This window comes from Labrus mixtus, chromosome 20 (genome assembly GCF_963584025.1).
Source record: "Labrus mixtus chromosome 20, fLabMix1.1, whole genome shotgun sequence".
NCBI lineage: Eukaryota > Metazoa > Chordata > Actinopteri > Labriformes > Labridae > Labrus > Labrus mixtus.
This window is the reverse complement of record NC_083631.1, coordinates 5569379-5591300: the sequence shown is the minus strand read 5'-3', so window position 1 is coordinate 5591300 and position 21922 is coordinate 5569379. Positions and strand designations below refer to the sequence as shown.

The following is a 21922-nucleotide window of genomic DNA, read 5'->3' as shown; positions in this document are numbered from 1 at the left end:
AGGTGTATTGATTAGGATTAAAACACATATTTCAGTGCCTTTACACTAAATGAAATGTATCCTCCTGCCGAGCCTGACTATTTCACAGACTAGGAGCTCACTGAGTGATTATTGGTTATTGACTTTTTGTCTATTATAGTCTTTAACACCCACCAGATTTTTGACAGGGTGACAAAGATGCACAAAAAGTACTTAAAGGTAATCGTTTCTTTAAGAAAAAAAGGAACCCTTGAGAGAATTAACTCTAAACGAGTGCTTTTGACATAAAGCGTGGGTGGGTTTGGATGAGTGAGAGGAGTGCAGAGTGAAGGAGTTGAGGAGAATGTGGAAATTGGTCGTCCTCTATTTGTTTTGCAATTTTAAGGAAATCAATTTGTGATAAAAAAAAAAAAGAAAAGGAAAAAGGAATTGAAAGTCGGCAGGGCCAGTTAGTTTCTGAGTGCAAAACTGAAAGAAGGGGCAGTTTGGATGTGGGAGAATTGGGTTAGGGTTTTTTTTTAGTTAAAAGAATGAATGCACCTTTACGTAAGCCATGAGTCAGAACCTTATATTCAGCCCTTATTTGCAATGTAGCACTCACTGACTGAAAACTGACTGAAACGTTATTATTTTACAACCTTGATCTGTTCATTATTCTTTATCTGAATTAAATCTTGGTTTTAAAAACATTTAAAACAGAAGCCTCAGAGTTCTGTAAGTAAAATAGAGCTGCATTTCTACCAACTTCAGCTCTACGTCAAAAAATGCAGCCCTTTGATTTATTACTCCTTTAGATACACACTTACTGATCAAAATAATGACACAGACAACCGAAGGACAATTAATCCAAAATCTGAAATCACAATCAGAAATACTCTCATTATCCCTCTCCATGAAAATCTTTAGTTAAGGGCGAAAAGATTGATCTGATCTGAAGAGAAACAAGAGTGATAAATATATGCAAGTTCATATCCCTGCTTTACTTCTTAACACAGATTTGTACTCTTGTGCTCTGATTTTCAGCTGCAGACAGTTTCTGCTCTGATAGTTGTTATGGTGAGAAAAAGAGTGACGACACAGCCGCTGTTGCCTTCTTAAGAGCGTCAGATATTTGAGTGTTAAACAAGAGTCTGGAGGTCGTGACATTATCAGCTATGACAGACACACCTAACATCAATCAGATTTAAAGCCTTATCCATTAATACAAAAGGCCAGATGTGTCTGATCCCTCCTGGCAGGTATTAGCAGAAATCTGCCCTTTGGCAAAGCTCCATTCTCTGTAGATAGATGAACACCGCCGATGCCTCAAGGTGTCTGCAGAATAGATGTGCACTGATCTTAATGTGTTCTTAATACAGTGCAGAGTGTGTGAATGTGTGTGTGTGTGTGTGTGCGTGCTCACATTTATGGTTCGTTACCAGGCAGCATCCAGATGGAGTTGATGCAGAGGACTATGTCTGGGTGTTAAATGTTACTTGGACAGCAGAACAAACAGCGCTGAAATGCCTCTCTGTGGCCCTGAGATCAAATTCACTGCTGCATCATGGGAAAGAAAATGTCATAAAGGTTGAAACTAAAAGGATGGCCGATTGCTTTATCCTCTCAATCTCTCTCTCTCTGTTTTTTCTCATTATCTTAGAAAGCTAAAGGGTTTAAGAGATACAGTCATTGTATTCATCCACATAATGGCTAACAGTAAGTCATCAAGGTCCATTAAAGGTTAATCAAGGACTATCTACAAAAAGCAGAAATGTCCTCTTCCTAATGTTGGAAATGCGATTTCTAGGTTAATGACACCTTGGAGCTAAACCAACTCCAATTAACTTATTTTTGTCATGTTTTTTTGTGCAGCTACAATAACAGTCAAGTTTAATAAATAAGGAACCAACAGTAAGGAGAGTGTCTACTCATCCTTTGACAATCTTTGAGCTTGGTTGTGGGATAACTTCCATAGCGAGTGCCGACTTGAAGGTGACCTGCACTGCTAGGATGAGGAAAGTCAGGGAGGCCTGTTCATTGAATAAAAGCACAAACTAACAAGCCTTTGAGACTCTTCTGCATATTAAACTGGAAACGACAGCGCTGTTTTGAAGTGCTTGACAGACAGTCATAACCGTGGACAATGGACACGCCGTCGCTGGCTCGGCCTGAGTGAATCACCCCTCTAAGGTGAGCCGTTTAGTGCCAAGACTCTGGCAGGAATCTCTGCGTGATGCCTGGAAAAGACTCCCAAAGGAAAAACGACACATCTGCTCGAGGCTCGTCACTGTTGTGCAATGGCGAGCGACCATAAAAAAAATCACTGTCAGCAGACGTTTGATGCTTCACCAAGGACTCATCCAGTCGTCGGTTTATCACTGATACAAACATCGGCCTATGAAAGTCAGTGATAGATGGTGATGAGACCCCTTTATCAGTCAGTCTCTTACAGTAAGTGTTTTTTTTTTTTTTTGCTGGAGGAAACAATCAACCTTTCTCAGCTGGTCTCAGCTTTGTGAATACCTGCTGTTTCTTTATCCGTCCTGCTAGCTTGCCACTTTGTTATCACTGAAAGCTATAGCTAAACCGTCGCCTCTGTGCTCTCCGGGCATGTTGACATTTTCAAGCCTCAAAGAGTCCCACGTGAGTAATCTGGTCACCAAGTAAACAAAGCCTGAATATATTCCCGTTCTGCTGAGTGTGGCGGTAGCTGCTGGCGGTTGACAGCTCAGGAGGAAATGCAGATTGGCTTCCCGTTTTTGTCGTACTGGTACACCAACATCTTGATGCAGTGGGAGTTGGCCGGCGAGATCCAGGGGCTGCTCGTGATGGAAAAGTTGTGGCTGGCGTAAAACGGAGGCGGCTGCTTCCGGCAGTGCACCATGGCTCGCAGCACGTTGGCCGCCATTCCCCGGAATCGCTTGCTGATGAAGCAGTAGAGGAAGAAGTTGACGCCGGTGTTGAGCAGTGCGAGCATATTAGCCAGATCTGTGAGCATGTGGAGCAGCACGCCAGCACCTCGTGAGGCAGGTGGAGGGGAGTAGAAGTGGTAGAGGATCATGAGGGTACGTGGAGCCCACAGAACGGCGAAGACGGAGGTGATGGCGAGGAGGATGGCGGTGGTCTTGCCGGTGGAGTAGCCGCGCAGACGGAAACAGCTGCGGCGTCTGCGCAGCTTTTGAACGATGGCAGCATTGAGGGAGAAGAAGACGGTGCAGGGGAGGAGGTAGACAGTGGCGCAGTGGGCCCACACGAGGACATGCTGGGCCACGGTTCTCCTGTTACCCTCTCCTCCTCCACCGCTCCCCACCCCGTGCAGGCTGTGCCACAACTCCGGCCACCAGTAATAAGGAGCTGCAGAGAGCAGGCACCCGATATACACAGCAAATATTACCCTTCGAGTGCGGGCAGGGTAGGAGACTGTGTGGTAGCGCAGCGGGTGACAAACAGCGATGTAGCGGTCGATGGTGAGAGGCACGGTGATCCAGATGGAGGTGTGGATGGAGGAGAACTCCAAAACCTGCACCGCATTGTTGAGCGACAGGGGCAGCGGCGCGGCCATTATGAAATCCTCCAAAATGAAGTCGACAAACACAATGAGGAACAGGACAAGGATGTCGGCGGCTGCCAGAGCCAGGAGATAGTTGTAGGAGGACTTCTGACGACGCAGCACCAGCTGTGACAGGATGACCACCGTCAGGATGTTAGCTGGGGAGGGAGGGATACAGAAAGGTGATTGAAAGAAGAAGAAAGGTGAAGGAAATTGGGAAATGATGGAAAAAGAAAAAAAAGTGTGAGATTGGAAAAGGAATGGGGTGAGGGTCAGGGCAGGAGAAGGAGAGAGAAATGTGTGTTAGTCGGCAGGCAATTGAAAGAGCTGCAGCAGACTTTATAAGTGCAACACACAAAGTTACTGTACAACATCCAAGTACAAAGATAAGGACAAAAGAGTTTCACTTCTGTGGAAGAGTTTCACCACCACTGTACAGTAGCTACCAAACATAAGAGCATCCAGGGTGAATTCTTTTCTAAATAATATTTCAGCATTCACAAATTCTGAAGAATAATCCAGAACCAGTTGGCTCAAGACCAGGTTACGGCATCAGAAGTGTTTTGATTTCTGCTTGTAGTACAAGTCATAACGCCCTTAATTGTTCCGCTATAGGCATTGGCTGTACACAAGAAAAAAGTCCTGTGGGGGGCAAAAGAGTCTCAACACTTAGGCCATCATGCAATCCTAGAAGCATTGGAAGTCATGTAATCTAAAGTTATCTATAAAATGTCTATATGCGAACATCTGCATGTGAGCGAAGCTAAAGACCTCACAAACATATACCGTTTCCCTCATAGGCTATAACATAGTCAGATAGCAGCTGAGAGGTTCTGCGGTTGTCTTATGGGAGAAGATAAAATGCAGTTCCTTAAGTTAGACCCAGTACGCCCTAAATTAAAATGCACAACTGTACAGCAGAAACAAACATGAGACTGTTAAAACAATTTGTTTTGTATGTTTCTTTATTCATGACAACTGCAAGGGGATCAATTTAGATTTTATTACCTCCCTTAAATTATATCAAACTTCAAATAATACATACTTTTTGAACTAATTGGATAACATTTTAATCAAAAACTGGTTAAAATAAAGGGCTTGCTTTGCAGTTTCAAAGAAGTCTCTGCTCAAGTTTCAAGTGTTTCTAGTATTATTTTTACTGATATGTTAACCCTAATTAGCATGTTTCTGTCTGTTTTACCTGACTGCATGAAGGCTTATTTCTAATATTTGTAGTGAGATGTGCATTTGAGTCATGGTTGTTTACTTTTCCCTGGAGGTCAGCCACAGCCAAAAATACTATTTCTTTCTGTTGATAGTTTGCGAGCTCATTCGCTTGCTTCAGCCCTATCTTTTTTTTGCCCCTCACAAAGCCAACATGGTGACGGCCAAGATGGCAAAAATGAGGTTTAAAGGCAGTGGAAAAACCATAATGGTAGTTACATCCTTGATAAATACTCTATGGTCCCTCCTTAAAATGTTCTTTTGCAATAAGGTAAAAGCTGTTATCACCCCTCCCGCCCCCCATTGCTTCCGTCCCCTCTGCCCTTTCATGTACACCTGCTCTGTAATTCCAGCAGCACCTGTGTCTCCCTTTGGCCAAATTGTTATCTCTAATAAAGAGTAAAGCCACAACAACAACAGGAGGGCAATGTGCAGCATCATAGCCTTGGCAATCTGCTGAGCTCACTCCTGCCTGCCTCCGGCAATTTAGTTCCTAAAAGAAAGCACAAAGACACCCCATCTCCTCCTGTCTTCCTCCCTTTTTTAATCTTAAATCCATTTCCCCAAAATATATCCTTATACCGTCTCCTCCATGTGGCAAAATGAAGCGTTTCTCTTGCTTCCTTTGGTTTGTTTATTCGACCTCTCTAGCTTTCTCCACAGGACAGTTAAATAGCCCAGGAGGGGGACCACTACTCTGTTGCTTTCTGCTAAAAAAGAACGTGGACAAAGACGTCTGGATGTAATTTATCCCACTGCAAAGCATGACCACTGTGCACCTGCATTAGACGGGAGGAGCACAGCTTTTTGTACAGAAATGGAATTGAACAGCCTCATAACACGACTTGTTTCCTGTCCCTGGTCCCGTCCCGTTACCACATAAGCTTAGAAGTTGTGAGCATGCTCAAGCCTCTCACACACCTGGAGGAGACAATGAATCATAAAGTGCTTTCGCACTCGCACAAAGTTCCTGAAAACTTCAAAACATTGGAGAGAGCCGTCTCTCCCCGCCGCCTCAACCTTAGAGTCAATTGCTAACGAGAGTTGCCATGTCGGGGACAGGGAAGCGTCAGTGTTTAGCTGGCTCTGCATCAGTCTTTAAACCACGTTTCTGCTTATTGAGAAAATGTTGAGGCGTTTTAGGTTAGGGTTAAGGTTAGGGTTTTTAGGTCAGGTAGAATCAGTTATATCTTAACTATTATGATTTAATTCAGTAGATATCTTACAGATTGCTCCTTTAACATGATCAAAACATCACCCCTCCATATAGTTTATAACAAATAAAGAAATTAACGATAGAGACCAAATTTTGCAACAGTCTGTATGTAAAGATGTTCGATTCCTTATGGAGATTAATTGGCTTTTGACGCCAGCCTCAAGTGGACACTAAAGGAACTGCAGGTTTTTGCATTTCTTCATTGGCTTCATTTTTCTGCTTGAGTCTCACAAAACATGGACCCAGGATTAAAAACATTGATGCATGGCACTTCAAGTTGCAAAAACTTAATGGACCAGACGTTTATATATTTAACCCTTTCATGTATATAAAGTGATTTTCTTGAAAGCTGAATGAGACATTTAAGAAATACATGTTTTTAAGCAGAAAATGATGATGTTTATTTATTTTGTTTCAAGGTGATTTTTGTTTAGTTGCAGGTTCATAATGTCATTTGCCTATTTGGAAAAGCCTATTTTTTCCTAGAAGGAGACTCTTTGTTTGTCAGCACTTGCACATTAAGAACGTTCAATGTCTATTCAATACCGACATGACATGAAGTGTAACTTACAGAGGCATTATTTGAGAGAATCAATAATTTTCCTATTTCGTGCTGTGGAGGTTCAATTACCTAAACAAACAATAATGTATCCATCCTACTCTGTTTCTAACAAACCTCATTTAGTGAAACGGGCTGCTGCAGCATGAATCCACGTCCAATCTGTTTCCTCTGACAGCGATCTGCATCAATGTACTTAGTAGCTGTCACTGTCCATGTATGTTTATGTGTGTGTGTGTGTGTGTGTGTGTGTGTGATTGCTGTGGTTCTTTCAGGAGTAATAGATCTCGGATTGGATTAAATATGGCAGCTAGAAGTCTGGTACATCACACTTCACAGCCTCAGCCACTATCAGCTGATTACAAATTACAAAGCAGGCTCCGCATAATGACTGACGATGTCCTTGCCAGACGGGAGGATGTTCAGCAGGACATACACACACATGCACACACACACACACACACACACACACACACACACACACACACACACACACACACACACACACACACACACACACACGCAGACACACACACACACACGCACACAGACACACACACACACACAGACACACACACAGATCATTAGGGATGCACCAATTCATTAGCATACAATCTATCAATAACCATAAATGAGATGTCAGAGCAGTTTACAAGGCTCAACAAGACAATATACATGGAGGGCTGCTGGATTACATTGCACCCCCCCCCCCCAACCCCTCCAATATTGTCACCCCCCCACCCCTTGTACGCCACACAGACCTCTTCTCAGGCCAGTTAAATTGCTTTCATGCTGAATCTTGTTGACTTTGTTATTGATTTGTGAGTCTCCTGCGGGTCTTACACTTTCTGTCTATTTCTGCTCTTTTACGGGTCACAGTTTGTTCCTCCAGCAATGTCGTTTTTCACAAAATGTATAACTTGGCTTACTATATGTGGCAACATAATGTGGAGCTTTAGAGGTTTTTTCAGACCTGCACCTTCCTCAACTGTTAGATAAGGAGAGAAGTCTAATGATAAGGCAGCGATCAATGAGTAAGGTTTCTAATTCTTTAATCTTGTAAACAGGTTTCACCCAAGTAAATGTTATGTCACTGCCTTATCTCACAACATACTTTATTATCAAAGCAGGGACAATCTTCTCTGCTATATCAAGCAAAAAAAAAGGTTACACAAAGACACAACAATAAACTACAACATTGCAAAAAACACTGTCATGCCTTTAATGAAAAGATACGTTACTACAAATCTTTAGACATGTAGAATTGCAAAATAATTCTTAAAGCCACAAAACCACAAGTTAAAATGTGTAATTCTAAATGCATCACTGCCTCCGAGTCCATACTTAAAAGCACATGACAGTTGGAGGTAAAGAAACACCCGCAGCCTCTTGTCTGCTGAAGCTGCGCTGACATTTCCTAAAAGGAGATCTTCTACAGTCCTGCAAAACGTGCCTCACTTATGGTCCATTGCCTCGCTCTCTCTTTTGTGTCTCTGCCCCTCAGGTATCTGACTTTCTGTTTGTCTTCATCCACAAATGGCTAAACAGAGAGGAGAGACATGGAAATGGAAACAGGGAGGTGTTCAGTGTCACTGCCATGGGTGTCATTCTGTTTGGGCTCCCCGGTGAGATGGCGGCCTTCTACCAACAAACAAAAGGGATCCGTGGTGAGCTTGACATTTCCATTCAATTCCAGCCAGCCTGCAATGGGTTTCCCATTCATTTCAATTGACTCTTGCTCTTTACTTTGTCTGTGGGGCTGACGAAAAGGAGGGGGGATACAGAGCTGAATGGGCATGCCTCCCATTCTGCAGGAATGAGGTGGCACATTCAGGGACAGACGAGTTTGCGGGATGCACAGAGACACGAGAAATCATATACGCAGATGCATCCATGCTTGCAAATGGAGACATGTGCATCTCACTGCAAGATACAATGCAAAATCTCCCCCCTTTTTCTCATTGCAATGACAATTTAGAGCCTCCAGCTGCGAGCGGATCAGAATGACCTGCTGTGGGTTTGTCTGTTTGTCTACATTTACTTGTGTTTGTCGCTGTGTGTGTATTTGCTTGAGTGACCCCTTCTGTCTATTTGTGTGGGAGTGCTTTTTCTCCGCTCCCCCCTGCTGCTCCTCTAATACAACGGGAGACCATTGACGTTGTTTAGCGGGAAAAGAGGAGTCACAGCATGCTCCCCGAGGTGTGTAACGAGGCTGACTCATCCCGCCAATGAAGGGAAGTGTTCAGATAAATGACAGTATGAAGTTTAACCCCTTGAAACCTGTGGCAAAACACAACCTCCTTGCACATTCATCAGGCTTTCTCAAGGGCATCATATACCCAACTGACACAGAAAATAATTTACAGAAAAAGAAAAGAAAGATAGTTGGCAATGCAATTAATTTTTTTTTTAATTTTTTGTCATTAGGAGGAAATTGAGGATCAGCTTTGCAGGATTAACCTGAAGATTAATAAATGCTAGAGAAGAGAAGGGATGAGGAAATAGATGATGGGTTAGAGACTGTGTGGTCTGAGGAAGGTCACAGGGAGTTAAAAAGAGAGCAGGTTATCGAGAGAGAATGGAGGGGAGGATTAGACGGAATAAAAGAACGAGACAGAGGTAGAAAGAGAGAGAGGAGGAGATGTGATGCAGGGAGGCGGTGGGAGAAAGGAAGAGAAGCGAGGGGACACAGAGAGGAGCTGAATATCAAAGCTTGCTTCAAAGGTCACATGCACTTTGTTCTTGATGACAACCATTTCCCTTTTGTCTCCTCAAAGTGTCAGACCGGACATGAAGCACATGATTCCTTAAAACCCCTGAACAAAAAACCTGGAGGACATATCGGATACTAAGCGACAAAAAAAAAGAGAAAAACTATGATTTTAAAACGGGAGACAAAGATGTGCATTGCAACTGGATATTTAATTTCTGGAGCCATATTAGGACAAAGCAGCTATAGTTTATTATAAATTCCTTACAGTGAGGCTCTGCAGATCACAGAAGCTCATTTACTTCAAGGCTTTGCTAACAATGCTTAAAATAAAAATTAGCTTTTGAATCCCCCCAGACGTTTTTATGAGGCTAAAACTCCAGGAAACATAAAGGTGAAAAGTATAAAGGTTGGAGAGACATGCAGGGGAATTAAAAAGTAGACGAGAGGAAATTATTATCCCAATTACTGCATTATAATTATCCTCAGTTTGATAATTTACCAAATCTTGCAATGAAAACAGAAACATAATGAGTGGATTTCAAGTGTTCTTGGCTGCAAAGTTTTGTTGTTATCAGCTCGGCTAACAAGTGGTGCTTTCAAACTTGCAAAAAACTTGTCTGTGTGGAAATGGCTAAATTTCCCAAACCCTCATATTCCCATTTTTTTTTTACAAACTTGCTCTCCTCTTTGTCCAGTTCCATAAATAAGAAACAAATTAGTGTCCCTAATCTCAAAGTCCTCCTTAGAAGTGATAGTATCTTTTAACAAGCCCCCGCCCCACCACACATGCCCTGTCACTGCTGCAGATTGACTGATCAATAGCTCAAACTGAAAATCAATGGGGCTCATTTCTTCATTAGTGGCTCACTTGGCCTGGACTGTGACGTGAAACACGGGGTCGTTAGCGCCTAACATCTGTGACCTTTTCCCTCTTGGGTGAATGGATAAGTGGGAGTGGGAGGACATGCTTTTCAAACTCTCTCATGTGCTATAGGCACACCGCTGATTGGCAGTAGACAAACCCACCATGACATGCTAAAAGGAAGAGGGTAGGAACGCACTGACACATCTGGAATAAGAGCATAGAAGAGTCTGCATTGCACTCAGAGAGGGGTGAAGTTGTGAACACAAACGGACAGATTCGTTCACCCTGACACTTTTCCTACCAGCCCCTTCGGAAAGTCTCACAAAGTCTGTTCAAAGCAAGTTACATCATAAATGCAAAAAATCTTCTGATGAATTATCACATTAAAGACTAAGTTAATGACCTAAACTCTTCTTAGACCACGGTTCAACTGAATTGAATGATTAAGCCGGGTCTTTGTAATAAATCATTAAGTAAGGTCTTTTACCTGCTTTTTGTAAAGTGTCTCGAGATAACACTTATGAGTTGATGCTATACAAATAAAAATTGATTGATTGATTGTATTGAATGACCTTCAATATTAATGTAAAGCTTTCCAGTAGTTTTATGAAGAGCTTTGCAGAGCACCCACAAACATACCTGAACACAGCAGCGTGGGGCTTTGAATTCATACATGAAGATGTTATGAATAGAAAGAGTGGAAGAGTAAAAGATGTGATGTCAGAGAAAACATGTTGATGCATCGACATGCAAAGCATCAACATTTTGCAAGTTGTTGGTAATTCTGTTACGAGAGCCTCGGGACTAATTTAATAAAATTTCACAAGTGAATAATTGTTCAATAGAAGAGCACGGAATTAAATGTAATCCTCTCGGAGGCTCTGGGCCCTGCTGAACTATCTTGGAATGCAGACGTTTTATTACCATAAAAAGATTTGCACATCATTCAAATGGAGACATACTCGCACATCAACAGTGACCTCAAGGCTGAGCAGATGGGATTTAAAATGTATGTGTGCAGGTAAAATGTATATACACCTTTAAAGAGAAGTGATGGTGTAAAAATAAATAACTTCAGCTCAAAAACTCTGGAGAGCAGCAGTTTGTTCAGACTAACCTCACTTGAACCAACAGTGATGTCTCATGAAATCGTTCCCGTACTGCCTAACAAACCGGACAGAATGTCTTTAGTGGTTAACGCTTTGGGTAACACTTATACTGCTGAGCTCATATGCATTAATGAATGCTTAATCAATGTGCAGCTCATGAGTGAATGTATGACTCGTGAGGAATGAAAAAACAGCGACTGATGAAAAGTCTATATGGTTCACAGACCATCATTTTGAGTGCATGTGTGGTTTTTCAATAAAACATATTGTCTCTTAGTTAAAAAAAAATCACAATCCCAGGATATTTCTGTGAGCCCCATAATGGAAATTTCCATTATGTGTTAGCATGAAGCTAACAAAGAAAGTGTTGTTTTTTAAATATGGCTGCGACAGTTATGCAAGCTGTGCAGTGAGTTGTATGAGCAATATGCTGTTTGAATATACATTAGTTTAATTAATATTTGAATAATTTGTGTATTTTTTTTATACTTTTTATATATAACCTGAAAGACTCTCATTTGAAGAACTGTTGAACTATCATCTGAGAACTTCAGGGATTTGACCTCTGTTGGTTTTGTGTTTGTGTGTGTTTGAAAACTAAGGAAGCCCTTAGTGGACATACACCCAAGTATTTTATTTTACTCCATTTTTTTTTACATCTTATCTGGGAATAACAACGCAGGTTTTCCCAAGATCTCATTGTTGATCTAAAGAAAACGGCTGAAATTAACTTTTTATCACGTGAAGGCTGGCAATGCTATCCCAAGGTAACAATACTACAGTTTTTTCATTATCACAAGAAAACAAGGTAAAATAACATAAATGAATGTATGTCCTCTCAGGGCTTCTTGTGGAAACTATTGAAGATCCACTGTTTAATTAATTAAGGACTAATGATGGTTATCAAAGTAAATTTTTGAATTATTTGTATGCAGGCTTCTACCTGATGTGTAACCATTAATGCACAGTTAACTACTCCACGAGTCATACATCAACTAACGATTATCTGTGAAGTAATTAAGCATTAATAAATGCTTATGAGGGCAACAGTGTTGTAAAGTGTTACCTCTATTTAAAATCATGCAGCCTGCTGCACTGCACAAAGAGCAGGCCTCACATCACAGCATGTCATAGTGACCGACTGCCTTCACTGTGCTGTTTGTTATTCCAGCACACTTCTGTTTCTGTCCGGTGCAACGTGTTGGACTGAAAGAGAGAGAGAGAAAGAGAGAGGGAGAGAAAGAGAGAGGGAGAGAAAGAGAGAGAGAGAGAGCGAGTTTGCGATTAATTAAAAATGTGGCAATTCGTTTCGGCTCTGTCGTCTGCGGCTCCCCCACTCTGGGCTCAAAAGGTGCTACTTCACTGGCTCTGCCGTTATTAATCTCTTTCTCTATTACTGTTCGGATCTCTCTTTTAACTGCAGTCCTCTTCCTCCTCTTCTTTTCTTCTTCTTCTTCTTCTTCTTCTTCATCTTCGTCTTCTACTGCATGTCCTTGTCTTCCATAAACTCTCCGGCTGTTACCTGTTCATCCTGAGCTCTCACTTCATCGTGTCCTTGCAGGTCAAATAGCAATCATTTCCCACCACTTGCATATTTCCTTTTCTCATTACCTTCCTTCATCTTCTTCCCCCCCTTCAGAAGTCTGCTCTTGACCCCCCCACCCCTCTCTCTCTTTCTTTCTCTGCCTAAAGCTTTAATGTCAGCAAAGGTGAGAAACCTATACAGGCATGGTGACGTCTCTGTGCAGCCCTGTTAACTAACGAAACACAAGCTGGTAATCAAGGTAACACCCTCCAATCAATCTGGGAGTGTTGTGCACGCGTGTGTCTGTAGGTCACGCCGCTACTATACTCACACATGCTCATGAAACATTCATGATTCAGCATGAGCCCGACGAGCTGTGTCATAATGATTGAATAAGTCGAACTCGCGCGGCTGCAAAGAATCAGCCGTCTGCAGTCGACTCTGCCATTAACTCAGACAACTATTGTAGGATTGCATTACACCCGCGGGTCATTGTTGCTCACTGATTAAACAAACAGCCTCAGTCACATTTGTAAAGACGACTCGGCAAGCAGAATCGAATAAAAACTTTAAATGGCAGCGCAGAGGATTGCTTGTGCAAGACTAGATTGGCTTTCTGAGGGAATTAATTAGACGAGACGGGCAGATCTGTACTTTTACTGATACTGCAAATCTACTGCAGCTGAGGCATGCAAACAGCTTTTTGAAAACTCTGCATTGCACATTCGTTTTTAAACCAGAACAGCTTAGGTTGAGCTCCCAGTCTCTATCAAAGTGAAGGGATACAGAGTGTATGAGTACATGTTACTGTAATACAAGGGTCGAATAGTAAACCCATTGAACTATCCTTCATGATTTTTTTTTTTTTTCCACAGAATGATTTTTGTTGATTTTGGTGACCCATTTGGACAAAGCAGTCTTGCCACTGTACTGATCTTGTTCTGTACATGTGTTTGAAGCTGTATTTACGGTTTAAGAATCTCTCCCTGCTTTCACATCAGTCATCTGATCACTCACGGTGAAGCTTTACTGCGGGGAATTTCAACAAAGGCTGTTTAAGCAGGGTGCTGTAACTCACATTGTCTTACACCTTCCCGGTGGCAGTGTTAACAAACGTTAAAAATAGCTATATGGAAATTATAAATCTTGTTGCTGATGCTTTCTTGTTGGCTTTGGAAGCTCATATAGAGGCATTCGTACTGTCTAAGTCTTTTTCAAAACCAGATAAAAACTCCTCAGGAGCTTTAAACTCGAGCCGTTCATTCAGAGTTAAGTGTCACATTAGTCCTCACTGGGCTTACGTGATGTCTGTTTTTACTAAAACTATCACCTATTTCACATATTTTCTCCTAAATTGCTTTAAATATTTTATTTTTTTTTTTACTGTTTATTGTATCTCATGTAAGTCCCCTGAAGTTTATACTATTATGTTTGTTAATTTACCTAAAACTCAAAGTCACTTAACTGTATCTATTAACAGGGGCATGTCCAGAGGGGTAGACACTGGTGGCATAGAGCTCAACAGTGACCGCCCACTTTTTCGGTGGCTCTGTTTCCGGAAGTAAATTTCCCCATTCAAATCCTCCCCTGATTTTTCACAAAATCCTTATATCAAGAGATTGCTGGAACCACGACAACCAGCTACCCCAATACTCGTGACTATGGTACATTTAATACAGAATCAAAACGGCATCAAAAAACTGGAAAAAAGGCAAAGGTACAAGACTGTGCACATCATTTTTCATCGGGAGTCAAGGAACTACCCATCCCACAAACATTTCTTCTTAAAAGTAACTGTTGTGGTTGTTATAGTGTTTATACTGTTAACACAAGTGTTGTACTATCTATATAAACTACATTCACAGCCGCATTACAAGGTTATTAGTACATGTCAAGTTAGCTAAATAACTAGCTAGCCTGCTAGCGAAACTTCACTGTTTGCAATATTGCCATGGTAACAACATCCTCAACCAATCAGAGACGTCTCTGTGACACTCTATGATCGTGGGTAGAGTAGTTCTTTGCCCGGATATCACAAATAAACATACAAACATCAGCAACGTCTCCTACAGGAGCAGATACGATCATTGTATACTCGGGTAGCTCGTGGTAAGTCTACCTTGGATGGTTATGACATTATGGCTAATAATCAAATCCGCTATGGAGAAAATGAATGGGATTTTTACTTCCGGCACCACACTGTTGAGCCCTATGGGCCCCCCTTGAAATCTTATTGGCCACCCCAAATCCTTTACAATGATTGGCTATTTGCCATGAGGTGGGACTTATGTGGAAATCCACTATTTAGGCAGCTCTTAGTTTTCAGTGAGCAGATGTTTGTCTGCAATCTTTAAAATAAAAGATGCATCTGAATATCTGAAGGAATTGTATTGTTTGGTCCTATATCTCTGTTATTAAGCATCTACAAGTCTCCTCTTTAAGCTGACCTCCAGGTGTTCTGTCCTTGTCGCTCTCTCTCACACACACACACACACACACTCATATAACTCATGCAAGGTTAGCGCACACACACCGCTTTGCCTCCCTGTATGAGACGAGGTCAGCGCTCATAGATCACGCAGTGGGACAGAGGCTGACAGTGACTGTGAATGGACTCATCGGTCGATGGGTAAAGACACAACCAGGAAGCGTCATAAATTCATTCAGGTCACTGATGTCATTGACACCCTCACTCAACAGGTCACTCTTGAGTCATCACTTACTTAATCCTTCTTGTACACATACATCAATATCAACCTCAGATTGATTTTTTAAAAATTGTAGAATGTTAAGTTATAACAAGATTAAATTATCCACTGGATGTAAAGTCTGTTTTTCCAACTTAAGAGACACATATGGAAGCAAACTCCAACAGACAAATACACACAAAGTACACACACATGTACAAATGACTGCCACAAGGTCAGAATGACAAATCAACAGTGTGTGACATTGAGGAGCAGCTGTGCATGACACACACTCAAGCCTACATACAAGTGCACAACTGATCAACATGCAAAGCGTGACTCCTGCAACCCACCAGTGCAGATTCTAATCTCAAATTTGTGCAAATTAACACGGAAAGAGTTGGCATGTGATCAATGCACACACATAAAACACTCAAACATGTGCAAGTGTCTTACCAGGCAGGCCGAGACAGAGCAGGACGCTGTAGTAGATGACCGGCAGTGGTCCGAGGGGGCATCCCTGGGTAACCTCAGATGGATGCTGCCCTGGGCTCCAGGTGCTCCCATTAGAGGAAAAAGCAGGGAAAATGTGACTGTGCTCCATGGCCTCTTCCTCGTCCTCTTCTTCAGCTGAGCTCAGAGTCAAGAAACCGGCAGGCGGCACAAGCACAGTGCACGGTCGCCGGTTTGGGAGAGAGGGTGCTCTGTCCTTGGGTGCCAATCAGTATGAGTGTGTGTACACGCGTGAGACAGCAAGGTTGAGTGTGTGTGAAAAGAGGGAGGAATTGAAGAGATGGAGGAGGGAGCCGGGGGAGAGATGCCAGAGATGATATGTGTTAGTAGGTGATGGAGGAAAAGAAAAAAAAAAGAGGCGAGAGGAGCAGACAGAGGGAGGCGCGAAGAGGGGAGTGTGAAGGTAGAAAAGTGGAGAGGATGGGGAGGATGCTGCCTGAGTGTGTGAGCGAGGGGGAATGAGAACCAGTCGAGAGCACAGCAGAAGGAAGAGGAGGAGAAGGAGGAGGAGGAGGAGGAGGAGGAAGAGGAGAGGGGAGGGAGGCAAGACGGGAGGAGAGAGGAAGGTAGACGGAGAGCAAGGGCAAGCACTGGAGAGCAGAAAGTGAGGGAGAGACTGATGTTGGTGGAGAGGAGGAGGGTGAGGGAAGGTGCAGGGATGCTCAGAGGGAGATAAATTGGGGTGACATGTACCTGTGAACATGAAGAGGCAATAAAACTGATGAGAAGAGGTTATGAGACACACGAGGAGAAGGTGTTAAGACGACTGAGGAGAAGTAAAATCTGCAGATGAGTGTACATACATGTGAAGCAACGTGTGCATCCACCTGCTATTTGCATATCGTAAACATTACAGTATAAATACATGTGATTGGCCACGTGTTGGTGTTGGTGTTGGTGTTGGTGTAGGTGTAGGTGTGTGTGTGTGTGTGTGTGTGTGTGTGTGTGTGTGTGTGTGTGTGTGGGAGAGTGGGGGTTGGGACTCAGTCTAATTTGCCATGCAGTGTGAACTGTCTGAATCTGCAGTGAAAATGTGTTAATGAGCTGAAGGCTGACACTGAAAAACAAGATTCATCTTGAAAAAAACACCATACTGGTTTATTAAGCTGCAGCTGACAGTCATTTTTTGAATAGATTAATCTGCCTATTTGAATCTAATATATCCTTCACTGTAGTCTGACAACTGTAATTTCTGATTTGAAGAATCCACTGAAATGTGGAGATCCTTGCGAGCAGAAGCATAACTCATGCAAATTAGCAATAATCTAATTAATAGACTTTTCCACTATGTGATATGTTTATTCCCGGAACATTTGCAGCCACAGTGCATTGCTTTAGCAGCCTAATGAAAGCAACACAGAGTCAAACCTTTGGGGATTACACACACAATAACAGATAGGAGCTATGGGACCAGTGTAATAATTTACTCTTGCTTATCACCAGAATGAAAACAAAGAATGAATGAGCCAGAAGTAATATCCGAAAGTTGCTTCTTTAGTCTGTTAAATGCCCAAAAAAGGAGGTATTCAGCTTTTAATAATCCAGTGGGGAGAGGTTAAAACGTGTATTTGGCAAAACACTTTATACAGCCAACAATTCAGAGTGTAATATCTCATGTCTTAATGTTTTTTGGTCATATGAGTCAGTAAATGGACAAATACACAACTGTAAGGTGTTTTGGCTACAAAGCTAAAATGTTAACGATAAGGACGTCGTACGGTATCTAATACGTTATTTAAATGCAGCTTCTTTAACAAATCGAATTTGTAATGAGTAAAGTACAAGACAATTGTGACAAGCGACAACCTCCAGTGTTGAAAAATGAAGCGAATACAGAAGTGCAAAAAAAAACCTGCAGTTCCACTAGTGTATTTTTACAGCAGAAATTAAGCTATGAGTTACCAAAGTGTGCTAACATTAGCCTGCTAACACAACAACACCACAATGCGGCCACAGGCAATTAGACAATTTTGTCCTCCGCTTGCATATAAGGGTGCTTAATTATGGTGCTTTCTAATTCATAACTCGATTGCAAGTGGAGAGATGTTGGAGGTGTAAGACGGAGGCTTCAGAATAGCAAAGGTTTTGCCAAAAAGCAGTTTGTTTTGGTTTAATGCTGGTGCTCAAGGGCGACATCTACTGGATCAAAAAGGCGCACATTCACCCTTTAAGGCTGTGGCTAATATGACTGGCAGATGGGTGCTTGATAGGTTGACTATATAATTTAACTTAATGGTTTCTTGAATTGTTATCAGAGAAAATGTATCTATTTTTTTTTATTTTAACAATCTCAAAAGTAAAAATGCATATTTGTTAGTAGAGTTTAAGAAAATATAGCATGCAAGGTAACAAACAACTGACTGTCAGTTTTGATCTGGAAGATATACAGTCGCTCCTTTTTCAACCAACCTCCTTAACTGCAACAGAAACAGGAGGATTGTTAAGTTAAGATTTATCAAAGTGAAATAAATTGAGGCTTCTATTTTTTCAGATTCACCCCAAAGTTTCAGGTCAGTGTTGTTGCTCTTTGATTTCTTCGGAGAAAACTCAGGAGCAATTTTTTTCTGCAAAATGAGGGGTTCCACTTTTGACACTTGAAGTACAATTTCTGAAACATACTGACATTTTAAGAAGTGGGACATCTCGTGCTTCTGACCTTCTTTTTTTGATCCTTTTATCTTCCTCAGTACAGGAGCTGCTGTGAAGGCAGATATTATTCAGGGGCAACTTTCAAAAACATGAAATGTTTTGTGACTGCACCGTATGTCGCAAGAATTACGGATGCACACTTTTAATTTATTTTACTTTTAGTGATTAACGAACCCCCTTCTGGCTTTCAGGAGTTGTTTATGTACAGGGAGCAGACATCAGAGCAGCTTCTCATCATCTTGTCCATTCAGACAGCTGTCAGCTGTGTCTCTGCTCTCTCTGTGCTTCTTCAGCACAATCAGGGCCAATGCCACCTCTCCATAGGTCTGACAAACACAACAAACCTCTGCTGTTGGAGTGAGATGCGGTATATCATAAACAGGCAGCGCCGTGGCTGTGAGGGTCAAAAAGATTGAAGCGATGTTTTACACAGAGAAAGAGAGAAAGGAATGGGATTTTGATTTACTGCTCGTGGAAAGCAAAAGATGAGCAGGACCATCTTCAAAGCTGCTTGGAACTTCAGTTATGACCTCCAATCAGAAAGAGGGCACTGTATGAATGGAAGGATAATTTACACAAACGGTGAAATGATGGCTGACCTGTTTCTGCTGAATGCTTCCTGAATCAGATTCAGAATAGGAGTGAGAGAAGTGGAAATCATGTGCTCTTAATTTCTCCTTCCTTTCTCCAACGTGTGAACAAATGAGCTGCAGGGGACGCAGGGAAGGGGAGCGCCACCATTAAGTGTTAAATAAAATATGGCCGGCTGACGTGAATTGATCACAGAGAAATGTGGGACAGAGGAAGGCGATTCTTCAAGAGCAGCGGGCGGAACTGTGAGAGACCCCCACAGGGGCAGTGGCTGCCTGCTCTCCAGTACTTAATACAACATCATCATTGGTCCTTGTCACACAAACTCAATTACACTCAGTCTTCTGGCGCTTTGATACAGGCGTGATTGTGTTGCTGTTTGCAGTCAGATTTAACGCAGGACAAAATGATACTGCTCATGTTGGAGTGTGATGTGACACTGCAACCGAAGCAGGCCAGAGGATGCAGGTTATGTGTTTGTATGTTTGTGTGTCACTTCAGTGTAGTGGTCCACTTGACCTCCTCCCATGCTGCGGCGGTATATGAGTGTGTGGACGTGTGTTATTAACCTATTACATCATCATCATCATCATCACACGCATTGTCAGGGGACCTGGCACTGTCACACCCTCCGTGAACTGCCCAATCACATGCAGACCTGCTCAAACGTGCAAAGCCCGACACGTGTTATCGCCTCAGAATCCACAGAAGTGTTCGCAGCTTTGTATGACAAGGAGCACACTCGAGTCTTCAGGCGCAGGACCGCAGAAAGACTCACCTTAACAACGGACACGTTTCAGCACTTCATCAACGCTGAAACGTGCCCGTTGTTGACCTGTAGGCATACGCTGCTGCGCAAATGTTACAGGACATTAAGTGTGCTGACTTTTGTGTTGTACTTGTAAGCTTTATTTGTATGCCATGTTGATATATGTGGGTAGTATCTCAGCAGAACAAATCTGATCTAAGTGGCTTTAAAGTGCTTGATCTAGCAGCTTATAGTGATACATGATAACCTCTGGAAGTCACACAGTAAATATAACTACAAACATTTGAAGAACGCTAATAGCTACGCCACCAGCTAGCCATGAACAAACAATAGAGATATCAGACTGCCAGTGGGAGGGGGGTGGGGGGCGTTTTTTAGGAGCTGTTATGTGTGGTCAGATTCCGCCATTCTCACCTGCAGTTGACTTTACCCCCCAGTACGCCCTTGCAGTGCTAACTATGACAATGTTACAGTAACGCAGACGCTAGATGGTTTTGTAGTTTTGGTAGAGAAATTAGAAAATCGGAGAAGTGTAAATATTCTATATGTCCATAACTCTATACACAAACTGTCCTCAGAGGAAAATCTGGTCCCTGTAACACTGTTTGAAGATAAAAGGTTACGCGAGAAGTTATGGTGGGGGGTCCGTAACACATGAAACCGTAACTCTCCTGGTAGATTTTAAGCTCCAAACAGTGTATCAGGGACCCAATTTGTCCTTCGAATAAAGTTTGTGTATTTAGTTCAGATAATATAGCATAGAACTGTTTCACTTCTCCAACTACCACTGCCAAGAACTTAAAAACTGATCTCTTAGTAAAGGCTAACATAATGTTATTATAAGACATGTTACATCAGCTGCAAAATAAAACAACAAAAAAGGGTTTTAACAGAGAGAAAAGACTGTTAAAAGATCATTTTAACTGACATCAAATCAGGAAATGCTCTCTGATTCAAGGTTGCTTTTAGAGATGATTAAAACGACATCACTGTCTCAGGTGACCTGATTTCCTCAGGCAGATCGTTCAAATCGTTCTCTGACCTCAAACACAAGTGAGTAATGAAAAGCCGATGAGGTACGTTTGAAGGAGAGTAATCAAGTCTCCAATATGGAGGGAGACCCGGGGATTTCGTCTGCAGCCTCTTACACAGTATCCATCACAGATTTGTCAAGTTTCAGGTGGCATTAATTATAGATGCCTTGTGTGATGGCGGGAGCTGTTTGTTTAGCGTGCCTGTAAAATTGGAGCCTGGATTTGAAGAGGAACAGGTGAATGAGGTGACATGTGAGTGCTGCACCTCTCTTTCCATCCTTCTCTCCCTCAATTTTGGGCCGGCACTCAAAAAATAATGAGATGTGAGGGAAGAAACGGTGCAAGAGAGAGAGAGAATATCAGGAGGGAGATGTTGAATAAAACATCACTAAAAGACAGAGATGGATGATTGGTTGAAGGAGAACCACTGATGTTTGCTAGCGGCATACAGCTAATGTTCCAACACGTGTAAAATCCATATTGCACATGTATGAACACATGCATGTCCTCAACAACTTTGTATTTCACCTCGGACTACAAGCTCAAGGGAAATTATCACTCTCTTTTTCATTTACACGTCTAGCTGCAGCTCTGCAGGTTGGGGCAGGCTCTCCCCACCCAGGGTGAGTCCCCCCAGCACTGCACTGGGCTGTCCTGATATACTTTCCCGGTTCAGATCCAAAGACCAGCTGGTCTAGACAGGCTCTTATGATACCTCTGTTATTAGACTTGGGAAATTGAGACGTTTAACACGGCTGCAGCTGAGACTAAAGCCCCACGGCCCCGTCTGCAAATTACATTGCTCTCACAAACAATCCCAATGAAACAAGGCCACGAAGGAGTGACTTTGAAAATCCTTTGATGGCCCAGTTTCAGCCGCTCTGTGAAAGTGTTTAATCACAATATACTAGAATCACAAAGTTTTACATAAAATATTCAACAACCCTAAATAGACGCTCA

At 42.3% G+C, this 21922-nt stretch overlaps 1 protein-coding gene across 1 annotated transcript; it reads right to left on the bottom strand.

Moving 5' to 3' along the window:
• Positions 1–384: 384 nt before the first annotated feature.
• gpr139 (G protein-coupled receptor 139) lies at positions 385–16373 on the bottom strand. The gene is made up of 2 exons (XM_061026984.1): positions 15863–16373; positions 385–3666 (listed from the first exon to the last, which is right to left on the bottom strand). Exons 1-2 carry the CDS (start codon positions 16008–16010, stop codon positions 2687–2689), a joined length of 1128 nt encoding a protein of 375 aa, XP_060882967.1. The 5' UTR covers positions 16011–16373; the 3' UTR covers positions 385–2686.
• Positions 16374–21922: the final 5549 nt, after the last annotated feature.